The sequence below is a fragment of the Ctenopharyngodon idella genome, chromosome 14 (genome assembly GCF_019924925.1).
Source record: "Ctenopharyngodon idella isolate HZGC_01 chromosome 14, HZGC01, whole genome shotgun sequence".
In the NCBI taxonomy this organism is placed as follows: Eukaryota; Metazoa; Chordata; class Actinopteri; order Cypriniformes; family Xenocyprididae; genus Ctenopharyngodon; species Ctenopharyngodon idella.
In genome coordinates this window covers 18,645,275-18,671,442 of record NC_067233.1, presented here as the reverse complement: position 1 = coordinate 18,671,442, position 26,168 = coordinate 18,645,275, and the positions used below count along the sequence as shown (strand labels likewise).

The 26,168-nt window shown below is 38.0% G+C and overlaps 3 protein-coding genes across 3 annotated transcripts; 2 read left to right on the top strand and 1 right to left on the bottom strand.

The window, feature by feature from the left end:
- The first annotated feature begins 1,753 nt into the window (after positions 1–1,753).
- Positions 1,754–9,729, top strand: rest (RE1-silencing transcription factor). The gene is made up of 4 exons (XM_051918318.1): positions 1,754–1,932; positions 4,058–4,995; positions 5,086–5,169; positions 5,958–9,729. Exons 2-4 carry the CDS (start codon positions 4,068–4,070, stop codon positions 7,949–7,951), a joined length of 3,006 nt encoding a protein of 1,001 aa, XP_051774278.1. The 5' UTR covers positions 1,754–1,932; positions 4,058–4,067; the 3' UTR covers positions 7,952–9,729.
- Positions 9,730–9,738: 9 nt separating this feature from the next.
- noa1 (nitric oxide associated 1) lies at positions 9,739–13,810 on the bottom strand. The gene is made up of 7 exons (XM_051918319.1): positions 12,455–13,810; positions 11,980–12,144; positions 11,517–11,728; positions 11,236–11,367; positions 11,030–11,146; positions 10,806–10,923; positions 9,739–10,175 (listed from the first exon to the last, which is right to left on the bottom strand). The coding sequence occupies exons 1-7, from the start codon at positions 13,707–13,709 to the stop codon at positions 9,943–9,945; spliced, it is 2,232 nt and encodes a 743-aa protein (XP_051774279.1). The 5' UTR covers positions 13,710–13,810; the 3' UTR covers positions 9,739–9,942.
- Positions 13,811–13,962: 152 nt separating this feature from the next.
- Positions 13,963–26,136, top strand: polr2b (RNA polymerase II subunit B). Its single transcript, XM_051918317.1, has 25 exons — positions 13,963–14,113; positions 14,465–14,537; positions 14,914–15,064; positions 15,157–15,269; positions 16,713–16,932; positions 17,122–17,280; positions 17,408–17,572; positions 17,712–17,908; positions 18,999–19,118; positions 19,229–19,415; positions 19,554–19,697; positions 19,788–19,927; positions 20,095–20,206; positions 20,306–20,460; positions 20,547–20,745; positions 20,923–21,091; positions 21,314–21,410; positions 21,513–21,607; positions 21,933–22,183; positions 22,401–22,490; positions 23,600–23,707; positions 24,370–24,483; positions 24,868–25,028; positions 25,111–25,306; positions 25,831–26,136. Exons 1-25 carry the CDS (start codon positions 14,095–14,097, stop codon positions 25,918–25,920), a joined length of 3,525 nt encoding a protein of 1,174 aa, XP_051774277.1. The 5' UTR covers positions 13,963–14,094; the 3' UTR covers positions 25,921–26,136.
- Positions 26,137–26,168: the final 32 nt, after the last annotated feature.

Genomic DNA, 26,168 nt, shown 5'->3' with positions numbered 1-26,168 from the left:
TGTGTGGTGTTTGGAGGTTGTGTCTGTAGTTGTGAACAAAATGGTGAATTGATTGCGTAAGCAATCCAGAAACCGTATTGTTTTACAGGGTAAGTAACATTTGATTTAAGAAAATACCTTTCAAGAAAATACCCCCCTGGCATCAAGGTCTAATTTTAGACCTTCTAACCTGTTCCATTGTAACTGACCTTGGCTGGTGCCTTTATGACTGCTTATAAGTTCTTTATATCTTTGTGTAAAATGACCATAATTGAGCAAAATAAATGAACCTAAACTGTCAGGTCCCCTTCTCTTTGCACACACCTCTGATGCAGCCATCCTTAAAACTGCAAACTTCAGAGCAAGCCATGAAAAGTGTCCTTTCTGAATGCATGACAAACAAACAGTTGCTATACCCCTGTTGAGCATATTTACTTAAGTGAGGTTTAGCTTGTTAAAAGCTGTAACAGAACATCATTTAGGGCCTTAGTAGATCACTAGTTCAGCACAACCAAGAATTCCACACCAGGAATGATGCAGACACTCAACATTTTTACTCAATACACTCTCATATACATACACAATATTTTGACTTTTGACCACACTGCGACCATCACAACCTTCAAGAAAGGGCTAAAAAATACTTCTGCAAGCCAAAAATGCACCTTTTATCAAATCTTCTTTTGTCTTTGAGTATTTATTTCTGTAAAGAATGCTATAAATACCATGTGTATCTGCTGTTGAAACTAGCAGTAACAAACAAACAAACAAACAAAAAAAAACAAAAAAACTTCATAAAAGCCAATTGCTTTTTTAAGTGGTCCTTGGTACATGACAAAAACAATGACCTTTAATGATTTTATGCATCTTTCAATCATTTTCTTGGAAATATGAAATTTGATCCCAAAATATTTCACATTCAGATTTAGTCTCCCATACTGTTCTCTAAGTAAAATGGGACTAAAGGCCACACAGGCCCATTTGGATGAACTTTAAACACCTCATGGCAGCAAACATTACTACAGCACTTTCATAAACATCTGTAGTGAGTGTAATGTGGAAGAATGGTTTGTTGCAATGGTTGTGCCAAATGAGCCTATATAGCGAATAATCCTGTCACAATGTAGAGAAATACACATGAAATATGCATTAAATAAAAATACAGTTGTAGCTGTAAGATATTGTTCAACTAATAGCATAATAATATGTAAGTTAAGCTGTTCTAAAATACATAAGATAATGAAATACCAAGTGATTGGACCAAGTGATTCCATCAATTTTCAACTAAAATAATCACTTTAATGTTAATACACTTTGGGAGATTAAAATAAACTTTTCCTAGTCATTAGACCCACTGTATAGCTACTTTTATTAAAATGTAAGACTTTAAATATGGGTCTAATTTGTTCAAAGCACCTCAAGGGTTAAAAGTGTGGACAAAACCATGGAAAATAAACAGCATTCCCCACCCATCTTTCCTAGTTCTTTGCCTAGCACATGTTGATCCAGTGGGTTCAGCTGCCTAATAACTGTACAAATATTCCTTTAAAAACAAATTTACTATTGTTGCTGCCTGTTTGCCACGTGTGGCTTTGGAAGTTAACAAACACAAATGCAATCTTGCCTTGTACACTACTGAGTCTGACCTACTACAATATAGTTCAGACCCGTTCAAAATATCGTCGCTATATTTTCGTTTGTTAAAATGTGTCTGTCACTATCAACACTAACACAAAACAATCAATAGTAAACTTTGAGAGCGCGAGAACATGAGCGTGCTCTGTGTGAGCGAGCGCGCTGACGTCACACCTCCCCAGCGATCGCTGCGCGAGAGCGATGTGCTGGAATGCGTGAGTCTCGCGTACTTCCTCGACCGATTTGAGAGTTTGGAACTAACTTCTCCCGAAGCTTGTTTATACAGCAACATCGCTAAACAACGAGCGAACGTCTCCGGTAAGTACGTGGGATTGATTCCGTGGGGTTTCGTGCTCATAAGGGTGTGGTTTTGTGTTGTTTTGTGTCGCGCACGAGCCCAACTAAGTTAAAGTAAGTGGAGTGAAAATGGAGGGTTGCATTGAAAGGGAGAGGCGCTGTCCAGGGCTGATTTCAGCACGGAGAGAGATCAGATCAGGACCACGGCTAACACACTCACGCTGACCAAATTAAAAGCGTAAAAGTACGTAAATATAATGAGAAATGAAACACAAAAACCTCACAATGATCTTCGATCGACTATGCTGAATAAAAAGTGTAACTTTGTTGGGTTGTGTGTGGTGTGTGTTGGTGTTGTTGCATGCATGCAGTTTCCGGAAAAGTGTTTTTTTCTTCTTAGTGAAGGTTCGTAACGCAACTTGTGCTGTCAGATTGATTAGAATTTTAATTTTATACTATTATTCAACCAGGAAAAAGATATTCCTTTCGCTTTTACACTAAATCACATATGTTTGGTGTCTTTTTGAGCTTTTGTTTATTCGAAAATCACCAATATTTCTGTGAAATGCCTGTTGAACGTGTTCATTTGGTTTTAGTCATGTTAAACTTTTATGTAGTGAATTTAAACCGAGTGATTTTTGATTATGTCTTCGTGTAATGTGTAGTTCGCTCTTCGTCTGATTCAGATGGGTCGTGTTTGGAGCTGTCCAACAAGGTCAAAGTTTTTCACTCGTTATTTTGACAATTTTGATTTAACACAATCACTGTATCTTTTCACGCAAAGCCCGCCTGCGCATTTTAGCACAAAATGTTTAGTACTTTGCTTATTGAATTAGTTGATCTCAGTAAACTTTCATGTAAAGCTGCTTCAGTTCACACATCGTCTATATTTTTTTTCCCTCCTCCGCTGGCTAAAGTTGGTGGTGCTGTTTTAAAATGGCCGAACACATTTCTGAGCATGCAAAGCTCACAGGCCCTCATCACACACATGCATGACTCTGTATGCCACATTTCTTTTTTTGTTTGATCATATTTCTTACCCTTGAACAGATTTAATTAAACTTTAACTGGAGAATTTTTTTGTGATTTTTATTTTGTCAACACGCAAAACAAAAACAATTTTAAAGCAGTATATTTTGTATGTCGTATGTAGCATTTAGTGTTTTTAAATATTCTCACTCTCTCTCGCACACTCACGCACTATTGTATGAATACTATATATAGTATTTAATTTTTAGTTACTATATAATAACATTTTGAACTAAAATTCAATTAATATTTAGTGTCTCTAAATATTATATGAAATATGGTACATATAGGCCTAGTGTGTGTGTGTGTGTGTGTGTATATATATATATATATATATATATATATATATAATATATAATATATATGTTTGAAATGAATGTATGAACTGCATAGATTTTAATACATTTTTGTTTTGTTTTTCCTTAATGGGCACACAAAGGCAAGTCTTTTTTTTTTTTTTTTTTTTTTTTTTTTTTTGTTTGTGTGGAAATTATAGTTTTGTGAAATAATGCAAATCAGTAAACATTGATTGTTTTGTTATTGTTGCTCTGAATATATTTCGTGATTGCATCTTAAACAAGTCATGCCTTGAGAATTGAATCATTACTTTTGAGGAACATTACCATACATTGTCAGGATTGTTGGAACTTTTGCAATATAGACGCCTTTCTGCTGTAATTCCCTAAAATAACCCAGAGTTAAAGCTGCTAATTGCTTTAGTGGACTTCATACAAGAAAGAACCATTTATTGGCTCTATATAGATGTGGTGATTTAGGCTTTGTTTGGTTCTTTTTAAATGTGTTTGGGAGCATGAAATCAAACAATCTGCTTTTTCATTGTGGGGTTAATCAATCAGAGAATGGCTCAGAAAATGATGGCATTTGATTTAATCAATCACCCCTGCTAGAACTTAAATGAAAATGCATTGTTTGTTTTGTCATAGTTAGATGACTTGCTCTCAAAAGATCACAGTTCTCACATCCTTCGAAACTTCTTCTTTCATTTTTACATACACAATTTTTAAAGATAAAATTTAAGATGCAATTTACAGTTTAAGTTACTGATTGTATTTTCTGATTGTGTTCTCTAAAATCAGTGTTTCTATTTGCATTTCAGCTGGTTGAGCATGTCTGCTCAGACGGTGTATCCAGCTACTTCTGGTATCTTCATGCCTGTAGGCATACCACTACCAGAAGTGGGCCATGACCTTCCTGAGCTGTCTCGGAATGATGTGGCCGCCCCTCAGCTAGTGATGCTTGCTAATGTGGTAGTATCATCAGAGACGTCTTCCTCAGACTACAATGCAGAAGAGAAACAAATGGTTGAACTCAAGACTGTTGGATGCAACAACTACTCTGACAGTGAGGAAGAAGGTGTTATTAGATACAGCCTTGACAATTCAGAGATGTCTGAGGTCACGTACGCTGAACAGGTAACTCGGGTTGAGGCAGATGTGACAGAAAGAGTGTTGGAGCAAGCTGAAATAGAGCGAGTAGAAGACCTCTCAAACCCATCCGAAAAAACCCCATCTGAGTCATCGCCAGCAGAAAAACGTAAGCGTACCCCGGTCGTCATTTTCGAATCCAACAAAAAGAAGAAGAAGCCCTTCTTTTGTAAACCCTGCCAGTACCAGGCCGAAAATGAGGAGGACTTTATTCACCATATCCGCGTTCACAGCGCCAAGAAAATGACGGTGGTAAATGGTGCGGCTGACTCTGATGACGATCTGGCCAGTGAGTCAGGCCAATCTCAGACACCGAACCCAGAGAATAGTGAAAGTTTGAGTAACTCCAAAGGTGTGATCCGCTGTGAGCGCTGTGGATACAACACCAACCGTTATGACCACTACATGGCTCACCTTAAACATCATACTAAGGAGGGTGAAGATCAGAGAGTTTTCAAGTGCACCATTTGTGCTTATACCACCATCAGTCAGTACCACTGGAAGAAACATCTGAGGAATCACTTTCCCAGCAAGCTTTTCACTTGCAACCAGTGTTCATATTTTTCTGACCGCAAAAATAACTACATACAGCACATCCGGACCCACACTGGTACGTCTAATATCTAAAGGATTTGAGTTCACGTTTCAGTGTCCTTTTATATTACCATAAATATATGTGAAAATCAAACTCTTCTTTTAGGTGAGCGTCCATTTCAGTGCATATACTGTGAGTACTCCAGTTCCCAAAAAACTCATCTGACCAGACACATGAGAACCCATTCAGGTGAGTCTCATGTCTGTCTGTTGAAACATTTTTGTGCTGAAATTGATCTAGATTGTATATAGTTATATTTTAGGATTTATAATGTAGTTCATGTTAAATTCCAGTCCACATTTTCATTTAATAATTCCAAAACCTTCTGAGCTGCCTTGTTCCAAGAAATTTCAATATATTTATCCAATAACAGCTAACAGTATATTTTAATATGAATGAAATTACATAGCATGCACAAATCTATTAAGCAATAGCAATAATTTTAATTACAATGATTAATTATTTAGAAAAATAAATATTGTTATTAAATACATTTTTAATCATTTGACATGATTGGCAAAATTCATCTTGGATTTATTTTTTCTTTGAACCTGTCACAGTGCATTCTGGAATGCGTTCTCTGAGGAGTATTTTGAAGCTGCATTAGGTTTTAAAATTGTGGTTTCTAAGTTTGGGAAAAGTCATGGGAATTGTGTAAACCTCTATAAGGGAGCTCTCTGGGTTTTGGGACAAAGCAAATGTGCTGTTCATCAGCTATGACTCAAGGCCTGTGTTTTCATCTTGTCAATGACGTTTCTCTCTTTTGTTGCTCTCCTTGGAGCCAGATGGCTTTGGATAAAATGGTACACGGTTTGTGGTATACAGAGTGAATTAGAATGTGGTTCTGTATTGTGATGCGTTTGCCTGTCTTTTATCTGTATCCCCCGCATGAGATTTGCATGTGTTTCTCTCAAAATGTTAAAATAAAAGACTGATTGTTCTGTCTTGACCTTCTCCTTATGGTCTGTCCACAATAGGTGAGAGGCCTTTCAAATGTGACAACTGCAGCTACCTGGCAGCCAACCAGCATGAGGTGACCCGCCATGCCAGACAGGTCCACAATGGACCCAAGCCCCTAAGCTGCCCTTACTGCCAATACAAGACAGCCGACCGCAGCAACTTTAAAAAGCATGTTGAGCTCCATGTCAACCCTCGACAATTTCTTTGCCCGGTCTGCAAGTATGCTGCATCCAAGAAGTGCAACTTACAGTATCACATCAAGTCCAGACACCCAGGATGCACTGATATCTCGATGGACGTGTCAAAGGTAAGACTGCGTGTCAAAAGGACTGATGTCGATGATGTTTCACCTAATAAGCTTGCGACAGACCAGGTCGGAACGAGGCGAAGTGAGGAAAAGCAGTTGGGAGAATTGAATGATGTTGAATCAGGCCCCATCAACCTCTCCATTAAGAAACCCAGCAAACCCACCCCTGCTGTGGAGACTGAGCTGACTGACAAGACCTCAAAGAAAAATCCAGATGTCATTGTGAAAGAAAAATCTGGAAAGCCAAGCCAGCAACCCAGTGAGAAAACTGCAGAGAAAAAGGCCATGCTGAAAAATGAGGGTAAAGAGAAAAACAGTAAGAAGGTTAAAGGAAAGAATTTGGTAAAAGCTGTGGACATTGCTGCGACACAAATAGAGGGCTGCAGTGACAAACAAGTTAATAAAAAGGAGGTGAAGAAGGTAGAGAAATCCACCAAATCTGTGGAGAAAGTAACGAAAGGTCGTCCTAAGAAAGAGAAGCCATTAAAGGAGACTGCCAATGAAGTTACTGCAAAACATCAACCCATTGTTGAAGAGCAAAGGTTGGATTTGGACAACGAAAGAGTGGAGAAAGACCTTGGAGATAAACAGCAGCAGCACAAAGACAAGGAAGAAAGAGAGTGGCTAGAAAAGGAAAACAGATTGCTGAATGATAAAGTGAAGGAGACCGAAGAGGAAGAAAGTGCAAAGGATTGCAGGAAATCGCCAACCAAGAAACCATGCAAGAGGCAGACAAAATTGTCAAAGGTCAACAGTGATGCCCAGAGTACAGAGGTAATGCAAGAAGTCAAGACTAAACCAGTCAAAAGAAAAGCAGAGAACCTGAATGTACTAACGACTGCTTCTTCAAAACCAACCTGTCCGTCAAAGCGGGTCAAGCGCACAAAGAAAGATACAGCCAAGCCATCAACAAGTTCTTGTGCTCCAGAGAGAAATCGCACCATACCTGAGGTCCTACAGGCCATGAAGAGCAAAACCAAGAGTGCTGAGGCAAGTACAAACAAACCTGAGAGTTGTGCCATTGAACCCGAGAAGATCAATAAAGTCCCAGAGAAGCTAAGCCTCCCAGAAGCTGAAAAACGACTCACCACAGAAACACAGGAGGTACTTACCCAACCAGACGAGCAGGCACCTACTGTGGTGACCAATCAAGATGACGGAAATCACAAGGAGACTACTCCTGTTGTGGAGGAACCCACAGTCTCGTGCAAACCTCAAGATCCAGACTCAGAACGATCTAAAGAAACCGAGAATAAGATCTCACATGAACCAAAAGAAATTCCAGAAGTAGACAGTGGAAGTGAGATGCCGTCACCTACTGACAGCGAGAGCTCTCCAGGTTTCAGCCAACAGCAGCCTGTTTTCAGCCCATCTCTTGAACTTCCTTGTCCGCCTGGTCACAAATCCACTGACGCAGAGGATGACGAGGGTATCCACAGTAATGATGGGGGAAGTGACATCAGCGATAGTGCCTCTGAAGGAAGCTACGACTCTGGTCTTAACGGACTGGCTGCTGCCACCGAGGGTGGAGAGAAACTTCCAGAGACTCTGACAGAAGAGCTCCCATCTCCAACCAAACTGCTCAGTCACACGTGTATCTTCTGTGACCGTACATTCTCTTTAGAGATGGACTACCGTCGCCACTTGAACCGCCATTTAGTAAATGTGTATTACTTGGAAGGGGCGGCTCAGGGTGACAAGTGAGGAGTATCTTTTTTTGTGTCCAAGGCAGTTTATGAGGTTCAAAGCTTGTTCAAGTTGTAAAAAAAAAGAAAAAAAAAAAAGGTTTGTTTGTTCTTGTTGGATTTACAGCTCATGACAGACGCCCACATCAATGCTTTCTAGTTTTTAGCTTGCCATGACATGATGCAACATGAAACGTCAAACTAATAGATTTCTTACCACAGTATTCCTTTAGTTTTGAGAGTGAAATCCATTGTAAACTTGTGGTAGGATCCTGTTGTCTATTGAATTCCAAACTAACTGAATCTTTGCTTAGTCATGTGCTCCGTGACGAAATGATCATCGTTTTCCCGCGTTTTTTTGTCACACTACTTCGACAACAAAAAGGAGGGCTGCTCTAAAAGCAAGTACACTTTCTCCCTCCATCCCTGCGGAGAGCTCAGATTAGCCAGACCCAGGTGGTCCAGCACTGAATAGCCCTGAAGATAATGGGGCTTTCAGTGTCTTTGTGCTGTTCCACTCCACTGAAGCGCCTCCATCTTTGGTCAGCAAGAGACGGAGTGTGTGTTTAAAGCTGGCTAATGTCATTGTATTTCAACTGTTTCTTTGTTCCCTTTTACAGTTTAGAGAGCACTTGACAACTAACCATAATCTTACCTTTGAGGCTCTGTTTCACGTAAGCTGAACATTTCATTTAAACACAAAAACATTTCTGTACACTTCCTAGAGGTCTTTCTTTGATTAGGCTGCTCTGCCTTTTAAGGAAAGTAGTGTGTAGTTTGTAATGTTTGAAGAGTAGTAGGTTATTTTCTTGCGTTGTAAATTGGCTTTCAAGGATTTTTACACTTGTCAGCTGCCTCTGAGGCTGAATTTCTCACTTCTTGAGTTTGTAGATTCTTTTTTTGTCAATATTTCAATTTCATCCTCAGTCCAAAGATTTTGTTGCTTTTGTCTGTGTATAAACTGTATATATTTTTCTTTACTTGCTCTTCAGTGCCTCAGACAATCAATTTCAGCATTTTAATTAATTTCTCAGATATTTAGATCTTCTTTACCATCAAATGAAAGAATGGCTTGTCTTTTCTCTGTATCTTACCCATGCAACATTCCCTTCCATATCAAATAGATTATCTGCATCAAATCTGTTTATCCAAAGTTTATCTAATCATGACTTTCGACTGATATCAACTGACTTTCTTTTGTTTTGTTTTTTGCATGTGTGTGAATGTGTTGTTGTCACAAACCTTTAAATTTGTCATGTTATTCTGTCTAAAAAGGAAAAAATACTGTAAAAGATATAGAAATAAATTGCCTTTAGTGCATTAAGTGCAATATTGAATTTTTGGATATATTACCAAAGCAAGATGTAGTTGGTAGAGTTGTAGGGGCAAAATCACATGCTTCAGACAGAGGTGTGGTGCTCCTTGAAAACTATCCACAGGTACCCCAGTGCCCCTGAAAAACTCTTGGACGGTTGGATACTTTATCACTGTAAAAATTTGTCTTTTATAACTTGTTTTTTTTTATCATTTGTTAAGCACTGCTTTTTTTTCTCCCTTTTCTTTTTTAGAATAGCATGTTGCCAATTCACAACTCAAGATCGTTGTCATTTACACATCTTTGTAATGACATGTGTAACTGTCTTCTTCATTTCCTAGTAATAGCAGTCAAATTATATCAGTTGAAAAATTATATAATATTGTCCCCTTAATTTGGCTTTTTATGAATGATCTGAAAACAGTTTACTACGCGACCTGTATGTTTAGCAAAATATGTTTCAATAAAAAAAGAAAAAACTATTGCCACAGTTTTGTCGTTTTCTGCTTTTTCATTTAAAGAACATTTTAAATGGCAGAATATATACATTACATTACCAGGTAAATTCATAAACATTTAGACATTTTTAGTATAAAAATAATACATTATTAGAAAATATTTGTAGCATACAAGCAGTACATTGGTAAATCAGAACAATGATATTTTGAAAATCAAATAGCACTTAAATGTCTTGTTCATTTTTTTCTTCTCACTTTGAGCCTCTCTGCTGCTTTCACAGAGAGACCGATGTCCACCAGCGCCTGTGGCTTTTTAGTCTTGTAGGCGGGAGACTTTTTGATTCGCTGTCCTTTTAGATTCACAATGTGGGGCAGTAAAGGTGGAGTGCGCAAACAAAGTCCTGCTGCTTCAGGGGCGTGAGTCCTCAAAAACAGCTGATCTCCTTCAGCTGCTGTCACGGCAACCCAGCCTGAGAAGATGATTTCATTCATTAATACAGTTTATTCACTATAGTTTAAAAAAAAATGGTAATAAAATATGACAAGATCTCAGAGTTAAACTGTCAGAAAAAAATCTGAATTATGTCAGATAACACTTAAGCAAAACATGGTCAGGTCAAAGTGTCTGAATAATTTTTGGTTCCAAATTTTTATCAATTTTACTGGTAGTCCATTGTATGAAGAATTTTTGGGTATAATATGTCACAGTTTACTTTATTTTGCTGTCCTCACTTACATAAATGAACTATAGTGTCCTGCACCCACTAGCACCCACATTCATCAAAAATGTCTAAAGTTTTGGTTTGACTGTATTTAATATTTTTTATGGGGCCTGACTGGCCACATATTTAAGACTTAACCATGTGGTTTGGTTAAAAGACTTACTATAAACCCTTACAAAAGTAGTGGTGTCAGTATCACTGAAAAAATACCATTAGTACCAATATTAAAAAAAAAAAAAAAACTGTAAAAAAATAATCAAATTTCAGATTTGTCTCTCACCTGGAAAGGCACCAAGATCGAAAGAATTTTAAAGAATCACAAGATTTATTCAACACATTGCTTAGCTTTTTTGTTTGAAAATCATTCCAGAAAATTACCTGCTGATGAGATTTTGATGTCAGTAATTGCAGTGTTGCAGCCCTGCCCCTTGAGTTCAAAGTCTTGAGCAATAAGTGGTGGAAAAGTTTTCATGCGCTCCTCACCACCAGATGGGACCTTATCACAAAACAATGTAGTATCATGTAGAATTAATTTTACTGATAAAGCACACACACACACACACACACACACACATATATATATAGTTATATACTGTACATACTGCAAGAAGGGTATTCCCAGCATGTTTCTGGTAGATTGTGTCAGCCTTGTCCAAATTGGTGATGTGAATCGGGATGCGAGATGAAGCAACAACTGTTAACCAGCATGAGTTTTTCCCCTAGAGAGAGTAACAGAAAATTGAAACTATCTTGGTGCAGAGCAGATGCAACAAAACATTCAGTATTCCTAAGTCAAGCAGTCTCTCACCTCCAAATAATCAATGCGCGCCAAAGCCCCCAAAAACAAAACCATACCAGGGTTCATTACATACGTTCTTGGTGTAATGGCATGTGTAGGGACCACCAGTTTCACTTCCTGCTCATTCAACAGGCTGAGAACCTGGAAAGTTGCATGTTGTTTAATACCCTTTGTGGCACATTATTCATAATGATAGATGTTTTAAAATATGGTTACATAGAAATGGTTGTAATTAATATGAATGCAATTATATCACATTATATGAGTACAGTTTGAATGGGGAGACTCACGTCATGTTCTTTCATGATGCCTGGGGTGTCATAGAACCAATGTGCATCTTTAATTTCATTATAGGTGAGCTCTGCATCTGTGGAGGAGTCCAAGGACGGATTCTGTTTAACAACTTCCTCCGCATCTTCTCCAAAGCTCAGACTGTCAGGATCAAACTCCACAAGGGCTTTCTTGAGTGACTGATTTGTTTGGAATGTCCTTCCAATATGACCTAAAAAAAACAAACAAACAAAAAAAAAAACAATGGATGAAATGAAAAAATTGCATCCAGTTTAAAATCTATAATTTTATTTAAAAATACAATATAATAATATGATTTTATTTTAAATGGAAATGAGCATGCACAATTAAATTTCCAATATCAGCCAACAGAGATAAATTAAAAGTCTCTAATATCAGCCGATAACCCATATGGAACAGATATATTGTGGATCCCTAAAAAAACAAAACTTTCAAACTCACCAACCAAGTATCCCTGCTTGCTGAATTGTTTGATTCTATTCAGCTCTTGAGGATTCATGTCGTCCTCAGTCAAAAGAGATGCCTGTTTAAGTCTCTCCGCCCGCCTGAACATCCGGTAGGGGGTCGGGTTGATGATGGGAAACTTCAGCAGGTTTAATGTTGTTCCTAGATTTACAGAGGACAGATAGATATGTCTTTAGATATTTAACAGTTTAAATAACTTGGGGCAGCAATATCACACATTAAATAGCTTAATCATTCAGGAATGCCAACACATTTCTAAACAAGGTCCTAAAAGGGTCAAACACACTAATTAAAAAGCTGTTTGTTCTCATTGTTGTGCCTTGAAACATTCCGTTCTTATATTCTTGTGAAACAGGATTGCAAACATTACATTAGTCAACATATTACATATCGTTTATACATGGTATCCATCATTATTTAGCAACCAATTCACTTAAATGCAATATCTCACCAGGCCATGGAGATATAGTAGCTTTATGGATCACATCTGAGGCTCTGGATTTGCAATAATCAGATTCCAGTAGAGTATTAAACAGCGTGGATTTGCCAGCATTGGCCGTGCCGACCAAATACACATCTCCCTTGTACTTCCAGGTTGACTGCAGTCTTGATATAAGGTTTTCTATACCATATCCTGTTTTGGCACTGATGAGGTGGATGTCTTTGGGATCAGTGGTAGAAATGCCCATGCTGGCACAGTATGCCGCCAGCTGACGTCTGATACGTTGCAGGTAATTCTCTGCATCTCCAGGCAGCAAGTCTATTTTATTTCCTAAAATCACAATGTGCTTATTCTTCCCAACAAGCTCTGGAAGGTCTGGGATGATGGAGTCGGGGAGATCCAGAAGATCCACTATCAGCAGCACCAAAGCCTTCTCTGACTGAATTCTCTTGACAATCGCTCTGTACTCCTCTTTGGACATAGTGACGTTCAAAGCCTTCTGGTGGTGATTGATTAAAAAGCATCTCTGACATATTGCTTTCTTCAGTTTGTCCTCTTCAACAAACACTTTGAATTTCTCACTTGGCAGGTAACCTGGGATTTCAGGGTCGGTGCAGTGCATGAGGGCCCCGCAGCCAGAGCAACAGGAATTGCTGACTGCCACCTCCACATCAGGTGTGCCATAGATCTTTTGCTGCTTTTTAACCCTCTTCGATTTGGTGCCTCTGTCCAGTGGGCATCCTTCATCATGGAACTCAATCAATGAGTTTTCCTCCAAATCAGACTTTGCAGAGCCCTTTAAATGCTTCAGTTGCATTTCCAGTCCTTTAAGGTGCGTGTCTTTGCCAGGCTTTTCATGCACTGGCTTTCCTTCTGCATTACTTGTGAGCTCATGTAAAAGAAGATGATCTGGCAGTTTCTCATCTTTATTGTCCAGTCGTTCATCAAAGTCGGGGAAAACAAATTGTTCTTGTTTCTCTGGCTCAACTAATGTGTATAATTTCTGAGGTTGATTTGATGCTGGTGCTCTAGCTCCTTTTTGACTGCTGTAACATCTCACACTTGAAACCCCACATCTGGATGATCTGCATCTCTGGTTTGTGCCCAAATGGGCTGCACAGTCTTTTGATATTAAGCTGGAAACAAATGACCGTGGAAACCGCCACATCCCTTCATGTTCCGTTGACAGCTGCGGTCTTGAAACATGTTTTAAGCAGGAAAGAGAGTAGAACTGGAATGTCGATGCTCTTAATAACTTGTACATTATTATATGTTAAAATAACAATCACATCATTACAATTACTACAACCTTGAAAACAACGAACCCACGTGAGTGAATACAGGGAGCCACGCTTACAATATACGTCACCGGAAACATTTTTTGGGCAAAGAATATTACGTAAAACATTTTAGTTTTTATGTAACATATTTTATTCAACATTCAAACTATGATTTACTAAATCATAAACGTGTAAATGTTAGTGAATAAATAAAATAAAAACACTTGCTTCGGAAGTGACGTATAATTCAGTAGACGTTTGTGTTGTTCATAGCGGCGCAGCCGCAGACATAAAAGCGCCGTTTAGTGGGGTGCGCGGATAAACTCCTTGTAGTTTAATCAGAAATAGAGTTATTCACCGGTAAATATCATGTATGATCAAGACGAAGGTATGTGTTGGGAATATAAGTGCAATTTGTGTTTATTTATAGGTTTATTACAGTGATATGTGTGGTTAGATACAGTAGTTTCAAGCGTTAACACAACGTTATGGGCTAACAGGCTAAGCTTAGCTTTGTCGCAAATGGGCAGGTTATGCAAAACAAATTAACTTAATATTATAAAAATTCTAAATTGTGTATCTAGAACAATATTTAATGCGAGTTTTCCGTTTTAGACTAATAGAGTGAAGGTATTGAATTTGTTAGTAAGCATAATTTGTTAGCAGCAATGTTGTTGTTTCACTCATTGTGTTCACTCTTTGTGTAAGTAAATAACTTTAAGTTATATAATTACTGTAGATATCCAGTATGATGAAGATGATGATGAAATCACCCCTGATCTGTGGCAGGAGGCCTGTTGGATTGTTATCAGGTAAAAAAAAATCTGTTGAATAACTGTTATCATTGCTTTTGTGCTGTAACTTTATTATCTACGTATCTGTCTGAAGACTTCAGATGCAAAAGCGCCATCTGAAATTTTCTTCTAAAATTAGCATTTTTGTCAACCTTGTATGTTTAGTTTCAGTTATTTGTATGTTGTGGTATTTAAATCACTGAACATTTGAGATCGATAAAAATGCTATTTTTAGAAGAAAATTTCAGCATTTAGAGGCTTTTGGATCTGAAGTCTTCATACATATATACACACACACGCACATAATATATTATGCAGTCTTTAAACTAATATGAGAAATCTTAAACTTTATTGACGTTGCTTTGCTTGTTTTTTGTCACATTTCTCTTTCTAGCTCATATTTTGACGAAAAAGGTTTGGTGCGACAGCAGCTGGACTCATTCGATGAGTTCATCCAGATGTCTGTGCAGAGGATTGTGGAGGATGCTCCACCCATTGACCTGCAGGCTGAGGCCCAGCACACATCTGGAGAGGTGGAGGAACCGGTGAGTGACTTGATTCGGTGCCTGATATCATATTTGTTTATGAGACTCTCTAAAATGAATTGACTGATTTTCATTTGATTTATTTCCTGCAGCCTCGGTACTTGCTGAAGTTTGAGCAAATCTACCTGTCCAAACCCACTCACTGGGAAAGAGATGGTGCTCCCTCACCTATGATGCCAAACGAAGCCAGACTCCGAAATCTCACGTGAGTGATGTCCTTCAGTGTTTGAGAGCAGTTTAACCCTATAAACCCTATAAAACACCTAATTTTTATCCAGAGAACCCAAACTGAGCAAAAATATACAATTTGTTGCTGATATATGTATGGCCAGAAAGTAAGATAAAGTTCTGAAAGTTTGTAAAATAAATAAATGAGATCTTTATAACTGTATAGCTGACTGCTCTCATAAAGTGCATTTGTTACAATACATAATGTACATAAGATGATGGTGTATATTATGTATTTTAAGTGTTGTTCTATAAAACCATACGATTACTTGATTTTGATACTTTATTTGAACCAAATATTATTGCCTCGTTGTTATTATTTTAAGTCATTTTAAAGGCTTATATCCGATTACTCGATTAATCCATTAGTCAAAATAATCGACTGATTACTTGATTACCAAAATAATTGTTAGTGACAGCCCTAAAAATATGTATAGGTAATCATGTAAACCTAAGTTGCTTCAGTCCAGTGTTCATCTTGAAATATTACTAAGTTAACTATACAAATCAGTAAAGATGTCACAGTAAAAACGTGTAAACCTGAACCTGAAACCTGAAAAGGGACTTTTTTTTTTTTTTTTTTTTTTTTTTTAGAATTATACTAAAAGCCCATTTACTTGCTGAAAGAGGATGAACTCTGAGTCAGATGACAGAAAGCATGTAGTAGATTTTGTACAACAGCAAACTTTTGACCATGTTCATAATTTTGAGACCTTAGAAATTTGAGCATTAAATATTCTACAGTAGCCTTTATTTGAGCTGCATGATTCTGGGTAAATTGAGAATCACAATCGCACAATTTAAAATAGAGATCACAATTCCCCCATGATTCTGAACAGACAACTAATTTTCTAGAGGTTCTGACAAAATGTTAACTTCTGCAGTCTACAGTCTAAAATGTTTAAATTTGTGTTTAAGAAAAATCGGTTTGTTGGCGCCGATGGCCTCATGGGGGATGACCTCCCGTCCCCCTCTCTCTCTCCCACTTCGCTTCCTGTCTAATCACTGTCCTATCATAATAAAGGCAAAAATGCCAAAAATAAATCTTAAAAAAAAAAAAAAAAAAATCTGTTTGAATGAATGATTCAATGTAAATACTTCACTTGTTTTATGACTGGTTGAATCAGTGTTTTTGAACAAATCTATTGAATGAATGATTCAATGGCAAATAGATTTAAGTCACTTGTCGCCATAACGATGTAATAGATACAACTTTTATTTGAGGCATCAAATTATTTTCAAAATTTCAAAATTATTTTTATCTGAACTATAATTTTTATCCCAGTACTTATGTGATAATCTGAATTATTGTAACCCAGAATGGTACTGTGTGGTTGAAAAGACTGTTTGTGAATCTTTCATACCTATACATGATAACTTTTATCACATGCTGTATCTGTATGGCCATTGTGACTTGCAGGTATTCTGCTCCTCTGTATGTGGACATTACAAAGACCATCATAAAGGATGGGGAAGAGCAACAGCAGACCCAGCATCAGAAAACGTTTATCGGCAAAATTCCCATCATGCTCCGTTCCACATACTGTCTGCTGAGCGGCCTGACAGATCGTGATCTTTGTGAGTTGAACGAGTGCCCACTGGACCCTGGAGGCTACTTCATCATCAATGGTTCAGAGAAGGTCAGTTTTGTTTCAAAAACACAGAATTACACACACAATCACAGAATTATTTTGTTAGTGACATTTTTTTTTTTCTTGTGCAAATAATTGGTCATTTGCAGTATAACATAAATTGTTGTATTTTAAATCTTTTGAGTTTTGTCACGGTCTGATTTAAATTCAAAATAATATGTTCTGTCATTTGTCCAGGTCCTGATTGCTCAAGAGAAGATGGCCACTAACACAGTGTATGTGTTTGCCAAGAAAGACTCCAAGTATGCTTACACTGGAGAGTGCAGGTCATGTCTGGAGAACTCCTCCAGACCCACCAGCACCATCTGGGTTAGCATGATGGCCCGTGGAGGACAGGTCAGTATCTGCTGACTGTGAGCAAGTATTTCGCTTGTAGATTGAGCCAAGTTGTATGGTTTTTGGATTCATTAACTTTTTGAATCTCATGCTAACATTTTCTTGTATTTATTTTTCTTCTGTCCAGGGAGTAAAGAAAAGTGCCATCGGCCAGAGGATTGTATCCACTCTGCCGTACATCCGGCAGGAAGTTCCCATCATAATTGTGTTCCGTGCTTTGGGATTTGTGTCTGATAGAGACATTTTGGAACACATCATCTATGACTTTGATGATCCTGAGATGATGGAGATGGTATGTCACCTTAAATGTACAAATTAAGCAATCTTTTGATTTAGTAGTTTTAATTTTGAAGCGCGATTTAATTTGTGATTCAGCTCGAGATTAATAACGGTGTACTCTGCTTTTTTTTTTTTTTTTTTTTTCCCTCCAGGTGAAGCCATCTTTGGACGAGGCCTTTGTGATTCAGGAACAGAATGTGGCTCTGAACTTCATTGGCTCCAGAGGGGCTAAACCTGGTGTCACCAAAGAAAGAAGAATCAAATATGCTAAAGAGGTTTTGCAGAAGGAGGTGTTGCCACATGTTGGTGTATCAGATTTCTGCGAGACTAAGAAAGCATATTTTCTAGGGTAAAATAGCTTTATAATTTTATCCTGTTGGCTGTATCTTAAACTTCCACAAAATACAGTAAAAAAAAAAAAAAAAAAAAAAAAACTGGTTTAAATTGTACATTGTTTTTTTTTTTTTACTGAATTTTTAATGAAAAATGGTTTAAATTGTAATAATATACTGTGAAATATTATTACAATTTAAAATAACGTTTTCTATTTTAAAGTCCCACTAAAGTGCCTTGAAATGCAAGGTGTTATTCGGTGTGTTGATGTAATTTCCACTGAAGCAGAAAGTCAGAGTGGCTCATCCCATTATTATTTTATTTATTTATTTTTTTTTTTTAGAAAAATAGTAGTAGTCTGTGTGATACAGGACCTAAAATTAACACTCTCCAAGCACCAAATGTAAGTAAAAATTGGTGTTGGTGAGTTTATGAGATGGTGTCAGTTGGCTGGAACATTTATATGAATTCTAATAATGCAAAATTGTAGGAACATGAACAAACATGAACGATGCTCGGGGCAGTGTTGTCATTACAAAAGAGTAAGCCTTGCCAATTTAAATATTAAAGCTGAAGAAAACATGAAAGGGAACTCAATTCGTTGCTGTTACTCAATTAAGCTGTGCGAATTGAGTAACAGAGCTGTCACAGAGCTGTCACAGACGTGCGAATAATGAATCAAACTTTTTTGCATCGTCTTGTGCTTGAACAGGTAAGTATCCTTGTAAACATAGTCCGTTATGTCTTAACTGAACTTAAACATTTGAGAAATAAAATGCGTGTGTAACAGTATGTTGGATCTGTGCATTAGCTCTTAAAGTGACAGCAGCCTAATATCCCTGCCGCTGTCTGTTTTTGATATTAATTAAATGACAGAAGACAAAGAACAATCACTCATTGGTCTTGACTGGATAACTTTTGTAACTTTAATAAGGATTAATCTAGGTTTAATGGCTGGTAAAAAAAAAATATTTATGGACGGTAAATTTTCTTAAGTCACCAGCCATTGTGTGGCCAGGTGTGGCAAAAAGGCTCCACAAATTTATCTATTTAATTTTTAAAAATATTTTGTGTAATATGTAAAAACTGATTGCTTTCTCTTTTAGTTACATGGTTCACAGACTACTGTTGGCTGCTCTGGGCAGACGAGAGCTGGATGACAGAGATCACTATGGCAACAAGAGGCTTGATCTCGCTGGACCTTTGCTTGCGTTCCTTTTCAGAGGGTAAGAATAAAAAAAAAAACCTTCTATTAAGCATTTAAAGGTGCTTTAATAAAATAATACTTCTGCATGTTTCAAGATGACATCACATCCAATATGTCTGTTTTTCCCAGAATGTTCAAGAACCTGCTGAAGGAGATCAGGATCTATGCACAGAAGTTTATTGACAGGGGGAAGGACTTTAATCTTGAGCTGGCCATTAAGACCCGCATCATTTCTGACGGGCTCAAGTACTCCCTGGCCACAGGCAACTGGGGGGATGTGAAGAAAGCCCATCAGGCCAGAGCTGGAGTATCTCAGGTGATGTGCTTTTTGTTCGGTTTATGTCTGTTTTCCTTCTTTTGCTCTACTATGTACAAATGCATACATTTATTAAACTTTTTTTTTTTGCTAACAGGTTACACACTATCCTCATTGACATTATTATTTCATTTATAGGTGTTGAACAGGTTGACTTTCGCCTCCACTCTTTCCCACCTGCGCCGCGTAAACTCACCTATAGGACGAGATGGCAAACTGGCCAAACCCAGGCAGCTTCATAACACACTGTGGGGTATGGTGTGCCCTGCTGAGACCCCAGAGGTAGGACCTTTTTAACACTAATATGCATGTGACCTTCAGCTCAAGTTTTCTGTGAGGTGATTAAGATGGAGTGAAATTGTTTTGTTGCAGGGCCATGCTGTAGGTTTGGTGAAGAATCTAGCTCTCATGGCCTACATCTCTGTGGGATCTCAGCCATCCCCCATCCTGGAGTTCTTGGAGGAGTGGAGCATGGAGAACCTGGAGGAAATCTCCCCTGCTGCAATTGCTGAGTGAGTGTCATCCTGTTCTATAGGGGGCAGCACCACACTGTTGAAATCGACACCCTTCACAAGCAAAACATTTTGTGATTGCACAATGCTGTTCATTTTTTTTTATTTTAACTTTTTTTAGTGAATCTTTATTAAATTAATACAATATAATTTGTTTGTTTCTTTAGTGCAACTAAGATTTTTGTGAATGGTTGCTGGGTGGGTATTCACAAAGACCCTGAGCAGCTGATGAACACTCTACGGAAGCTGAGGAGACAGATGGACATCATCGTGTCTGAGGTGTGACATCACTTAGCCCTTTTGTTTTTGCACCACTCCAGTTTAACATTTATTTGGTGTACAACACCTAATTGTGATCTTGTTTTCATCGTGGTCCAGGTGTCAATGATCAGAGATATTCGTGAGAGGGAGATCAGGATCTATACAGACGCTGGGAGGATCTGCCGTCCGCTGCTTATTGTGGAAAAACAGAAACTTCTGCTGAAGAGACGACACATTGACCAGCTCAAAGAGAGAGAGTACAACAACTACAGGTACATACATTTGTGAAGAGTATCATCTCAGGCTGGTTTCAGATTCCTCCTGTTCCTCTATAATGGAGTATCTGTCTCTTATGTAGTTGGCAGGATCTGGTAGCCAGTGGTGTGGTTGAATATATTGACACACTAGAGGAGGAAACTGTAATGTTGGCCATGACCCCTGATGACCTACAGGAGAAGGGCGTGGCTTATTGCTCCACCTACACACATTGTGAGATCCACCCATCCATGATTTTGGGAGTCTGTGCATCCATTATTCCCTTCCCTGATCACAACCAGGTACCGCCTCATATAATACCTATTTACAACATGCAAAATTGTGAATATATTAACATTTTGGTTGATTTTAACATCTGCAAACACAAATATGATATTTCAGTTTGAAATTCTATAGCATAACTATTTGTAATTGAAGAACTTTCATAATGTAGCGTATAAATGATCTCCTGTTTACAGTCTCCCAGAAACACGTACCAGTCTGCTATGGGTAAACAAGCTATGGGAGTTTACATCACTAACTTCCATGTGCGAATGGATACCCTGGCACATGTGCTCTACTACCCCCAGAAGCCCTTAGTCACAACTCGTTCCATGGAGTATCTGCGTTTCAGAGAGCTGCCGGCAGGTAATCTATTTCTTACACTGAACAGTAGCACTGCATCTGTTTCTACACTAACATTCAAAGGTTTGGAGTTAGTAAGTTTTATTTATTTTTTTTTAAATAAAAAAAAAATTAATACTTTCAGCAAGGAAAAAAAGTCACCAACCTCAAACTTTTGAACAGTAGTGTATCAATGATTCAGATATTTTACTTCAAAAACCATAATATATACCCATTTCTTAAAAGGTATCAATTCCATTGTGGCTATTGCATCATATACTGGATACAACCAGGAAGATTCTGTCATCATGAACCGCTCGGCTGTGGATCGTGGATTCTTCAGGTATCTGATACTAGATTTTTAGCTGGCAAAATCAATGTGAATCTATGTTTAAAATTCTTTTTCACAAAGTTCAAGTTTTGATTAAACTGTCTGTTATCTCAGGTCTGTGTTCTACCGCTCGTACAAGGAACAGGAATCTAAGAAAGGCTTTGACCAGGAAGAGATCTTTGAGAAACCCACCCGAGAGACCTGTCAAGGTGCAATTTTACTCTTCTTTTCATCCTAGCTAGTGACAATGCATCATGTAGCATCATATTATTATTATTCTGTCCTCTACTGCATGAAGCAACAAAATCACAGCCAGTCAGAAGGTATATGATTATATATTTTTCTACATTTGTGGTCCAATAAGTTTTCAGTTTGAAAATCTTGTGTAATGCTGTTAATATTTGCTGAAAACCTTCAGATTAAAATGGAGATGTGATTTATTGCTGGGTGTCACATCATGCTTGGCTAGAACATGGTGTTACAGAACCTTTTTGCAAACTGTGTTCTTACTATTTCTGTTTCTTTTTTCTAAAGGCATGCGACATGCCATCTATGACAAGTTGGATGACGATGGTTTGATTGCTCCCGGTGTGCGTGTGTCTGGTGAGGACGTCATCATTGGCAAAACTGTAACACTTCCTGAGAATGACGATGAGCTGGATAGCACCAATCGTCGCTACACTAAGAGAGACTGCAGCACGTTCCTGCGCACCAGTGAAACTGGAATCGTTGACCAAGTCATGGTCACGCTAAACCAAGAGGGCTACAAGTTCTGCAAAATCAGAGTATGTACTGATTTCAATCTGAATGAGCTGCTTTTTTTTTTTTTTTTTTGACAATCTTTAAGGAATTTTTCATTCAAACATGAGCATTATTTACCTTCAATATGTTCCAATCCTACATACTCTTGTTTATTTTCTGAACTTCAAAGACCAACATAATCATTTGTTTATTAATAAACACTGTTAGTGGAGTTCATAAATGTAAATTGTCTTTGTGCAGGTCCGTTCAGTTCGTATACCACAAATTGGAGACAAGTTTGCCAGTCGTCACGGTCAGAAGGGTACCTGTGGTATCCAGTACAGACAAGAGGTAAGTGTACACTACAGTTCAAAAGTTTGGCTTAGGTACATTTATATTAATATAATTACTTAAATATATGGGGAGTGTGTAATATAGCCTATTCCGCGCTCAAGCATCCCATAAAGCTTGCTGCAAAGCACTGGCAAAAGTAATGATTATGAATGTGTTGGAAATAATAGCAAGGAGACATTTTAATTGTTTATTAATAAAATAATGTTTTCTGAGTCGCAGCAAAGATGAAGTTGACGATGCTGACTCGACATCTCTGTACGTTGGACGTGCATTTAGAGAGAAATGCAGCTTTTGTATGGATTACATAATCAGAGTATTTGTTTTCGATTTGAATTGGTTTGTTTAAAAGTAGACATTTCAAGCTTTCTATAGATATAATTTCTCATGTCTGTGAGGCAATTAGCCTCATTATATGAGCCTAATAATAACGCACATTTATCGGTTATCGTTAGAGAGAGCAGCCATGTAAAGTTGCTACAACTTAAGTGTTTCAAATGATAATCCATATTTGAGGTCAATGGATGATAGGCAAACGTTTGCATTTCTTGCCCGACATACTGCAATTACCACAAGGACAAGGAAATCCAAATGTTTGCCTATCATCCATCAACCTTAAATATGGATTATCGTAAGGGGCAGTCCTAATTTTAAAATGTAATTTATTCCTGTGGTGGCTACTGAATTTTCAGCATCATTACTCAAGTCTTCAGTTTCACATGATCCTTCAGAAATCATTCTAATATGCTTATTTGCTGCTCAAGAAACATTTCTTATTAATGCTGAAACAGTTGTGCTGCTTAATATTTTTGTGGAAGCCATGGTACTTTGTGTTAAAAAAAAAAAAAAAAAAAAAAATCTTTCTGACTCAACTTCCATAATGGGAAATGTAATGTTGTAGAGCTCATTTTTAATGTGTGATTGAATGTGTATGCTAGCATTGTTTAGTCTAGCCTGCAGCTGAAGGTCTGTACACAGGATGTGGCTCTTAAACAGCTCCTGATAGCAGAGAGACTCTCACAGCAGAAGGCATTGTAAACAGTCTCTGTGAAACCCAAACGCAGATGCAGTGTATGTCTGACCTGAGTTGTGAATTTTCCTCTCTTTAGGACATGCCGTTCACATGTGAAGGAATCACCCCAGATATCATCATCAACCCTCACGCCATCCCTTCCAGAATGACAGTCGGCCATTTGATCGAGTGTCTGCAAGGGAAGGTACTTTGGTTTTCTGCTCCTAATCCTGCGTGTCGTGCTTATCTTTCCAACTCATCTACACTAGTGACAGATGTTTACTACAAGTGCACTACAAAAATTCTAACACTGAATCATGTTGGCATGTTTGGTTCTTTGTAAATTTTACAGAATACTTCAATTTCCGATTCCACTTAATGATTCTGGTATCTTAATGATTCTTTTTTTGGTAAGGATTACACCTTCCACAGTTAATCCTATATACACACAAAACAAAGGTGTTTTTATGCATATTTATGCACATGGACTTCTTGATAACCCTTTACAATAAATTCCCGTTACTTAATGTTAGTTAATGCATTAATGCGCCGCTTCAAGTCGAACACACAGTTGAAAAATTGAACACACACTCAATTTTTATACTGATTTGTACCAAAAAACTCATAAATTTGAGACTTGGTTTGAGAGTCTTTGTGACTGGTAACTCATAAGAGCCAATCGTTTGGGAATCAAACTATACTAGTCATATTTTTTGTTTCATGCAATTCAACAATCATTAGAAAGATGTGTTAATGAAACCATTCTGTTCCATTTCAATGAATAAGAACCAATACTTAATTCACAACCCTAGTCATTTGTGTTAAATATGCAGCAGTTCTGAACACTTTATTTCCTTTTCTATTCAGGTGTCTGCTAACAAAGGGGAGATTGGTGATGCCACACCGTTCAACGATGCTGTGAATGTACAAAAGGTCTCCAACCTGCTGTCAGAATATGGTTACCATCTAAGAGGCAATGAGGTGAAGAGCTCCTACCTGCCAATGTGACAGCACTGTTAAAGGGATAGTCCACCCAAAAATGAACATTCTGTCATCATTTACTTCACCCTCATGTAGTTCCAAATCTGTATGACTTTCTTCTGGGGAACATAAATGAAGATAAGTTGTGATGTTGGTAACCAAACAGTTTTGGTTCCCATTGACTTCTATTGTGTGGACAAAAATACACTGGAAATAAATGGGAACGGAAACTGTTTGGTTGCCAACATTCTTTAAAATATCTGTCTTTCATGTTCCACAGAAGTCATACAGGTTTGCATTGTGGTGAGGGTGAATAAATAAAGAAATCGTCCACCTACAAAAGGTGTTGAAACACTGTTCTAATGGTAGTATTTATTCTTGCAGGTTTTGTATAATGGCTTCACTGGCCGTAAGCTCACCTCACAGATCTTCATCGGACCCACATACTACCAACGTCTAAAACACATGGTGGACGATAAAATTCACTCCAGAGCCCGTGGTCCGGTCCAGATCCTCAACAGACAGCCCATGGAGGGTAGATCACGGTGAGATGGCAGCACTATTCTGCTTGCAATTTTTAATGCATAAATCACCTATCCGGTCTTAACACAATTTTCTTTCCTCCAGTGATGGTGGGCTGCGTTTTGGAGAGATGGAACGTGACTGTCAGATCGCTCACGGTGCCGCTCAGTTCCTGAAAGAGAGGCTTTTTGAGGCCTCTGACCCATACCAGGTCCATGTCTGCAACTTGTGCGGCCTAATGGCCATCGCAAACACCCGCACACACACCTATGAGTGCAGGGGCTGCCGCAACAAGACACAGGTAAGCAAGCACTGATATCTGGTCTGAGTGGGTCAGGTAGTCATAAAAGTCACCATGAAATGAAATGTCACGCTTTCAATTTTCTAAATATATGTTATTGATTTTATAGTGAATGATTCATCCATGCATTAACTCTTAACTCTTTTGAGACTTCTCTCCGGTGACTTATGCTGGACTTCTCCAATCATTTAGTCTGCTTAAACCCTGCCCCTTTTTCACAACCTAGTAAAAGCTTGCATTCACATCTACCTCAATCCAATCAACAACCCAAGGATAGAACCATACCCCACCCTATAATTTCGTTCTTTTTTGATAATCATTTTCACTGTTCATCACTATACAGAAGAAAAAAATGTCTACTATTTCATTGTGACTTTAAAGGCTTGGGAATGGTTGTTGGTTCAATTCCCACAAGTAGCAAGCCATGAGCTTTTACCTTAAATGGTCTAATGAGCATAATATAGAACTCCTATTCAGGATGTTAAAATGAGCTCTTTCATGACTCCTTCCCTTTGCTCTTTCAGATCTCTTTGGTGAGGATGCCGTATGCCTGTAAGCTCTTATTTCAGGAGCTTATGTCTATGAGCATTGCCCCACGGATGATGACCAGCTAAACGGCCACTTAGATGAATAATGGAAAACAGGAACCAGGAGCAAATCATAGGGAAAATGATTTTGAATAGATCCCAACCGCACTTCCTGAGGTAGCTGCTGGGCTTGTGTACTTTTTATGTTTTTGTTGATTTTCATGTGTTGCTATTGTTCTGAAACATATGTTTTGGCTGTTCAGCCCAAAATAAAATAAAGCTTTTTTTAAAAAAGGAAAAAAAGTTAATTTCTCAATTTAATTGCTTAGTTTTTC

What these genes read in the sequence shown, in the direction of transcription:
- rest (XM_051918318.1), top strand. Translation starts at nt 4,068, where the DNA reads ATGTCTGCTCAGACGGTGTATCCAGCTACTTCTGGTATCTTCATGCCT. An exon ending in GCACATCCGGACCCACACTG is followed by an intron (nt 4,996 to 5,085) that starts GTACGTCTAATA and finishes CTCTTCTTTTAG; the next exon opens with GTGAGCGTCCATTTCAGTGC. An exon ending in ACACATGAGAACCCATTCAG is followed by an intron (nt 5,170 to 5,957) that starts GTGAGTCTCATG and finishes TGTCCACAATAG; the next exon opens with GTGAGAGGCCTTTCAAATGT.
- polr2b (XM_051918317.1), top strand. An exon ending in CTTGCGTTCCTTTTCAGAGG is followed by an intron (nt 19,119 to 19,228) that starts GTAAGAATAAAA and finishes TGTTTTTCCCAG; the next exon opens with AATGTTCAAGAACCTGCTGA. An exon ending in TCCCCTGCTGCAATTGCTGA is followed by an intron (nt 19,928 to 20,094) that starts GTGAGTGTCATC and finishes TTGTTTCTTTAG; the next exon opens with TGCAACTAAGATTTTTGTGA.
- noa1 (XM_051918319.1), bottom strand. Translation starts at nt 13,709, where the DNA reads ATGTACAAGTTATTAAGAGCATCGACATTCCAGTTCTACTCTCTTTCC. An exon ending in TACTATATCTCCATGGCCTG is followed by an intron (nt 12,145 to 12,454) that starts GTGAGATATTGC and finishes CTGTAAATCTAG; the next exon opens with GAACAACATTAAACCTGCTG. An exon ending in CAAGCAGGGATACTTGGTTG is followed by an intron (nt 11,729 to 11,979) that starts GTGAGTTTGAAA and finishes TGTTTTTTTTAG; the next exon opens with GTCATATTGGAAGGACATTC.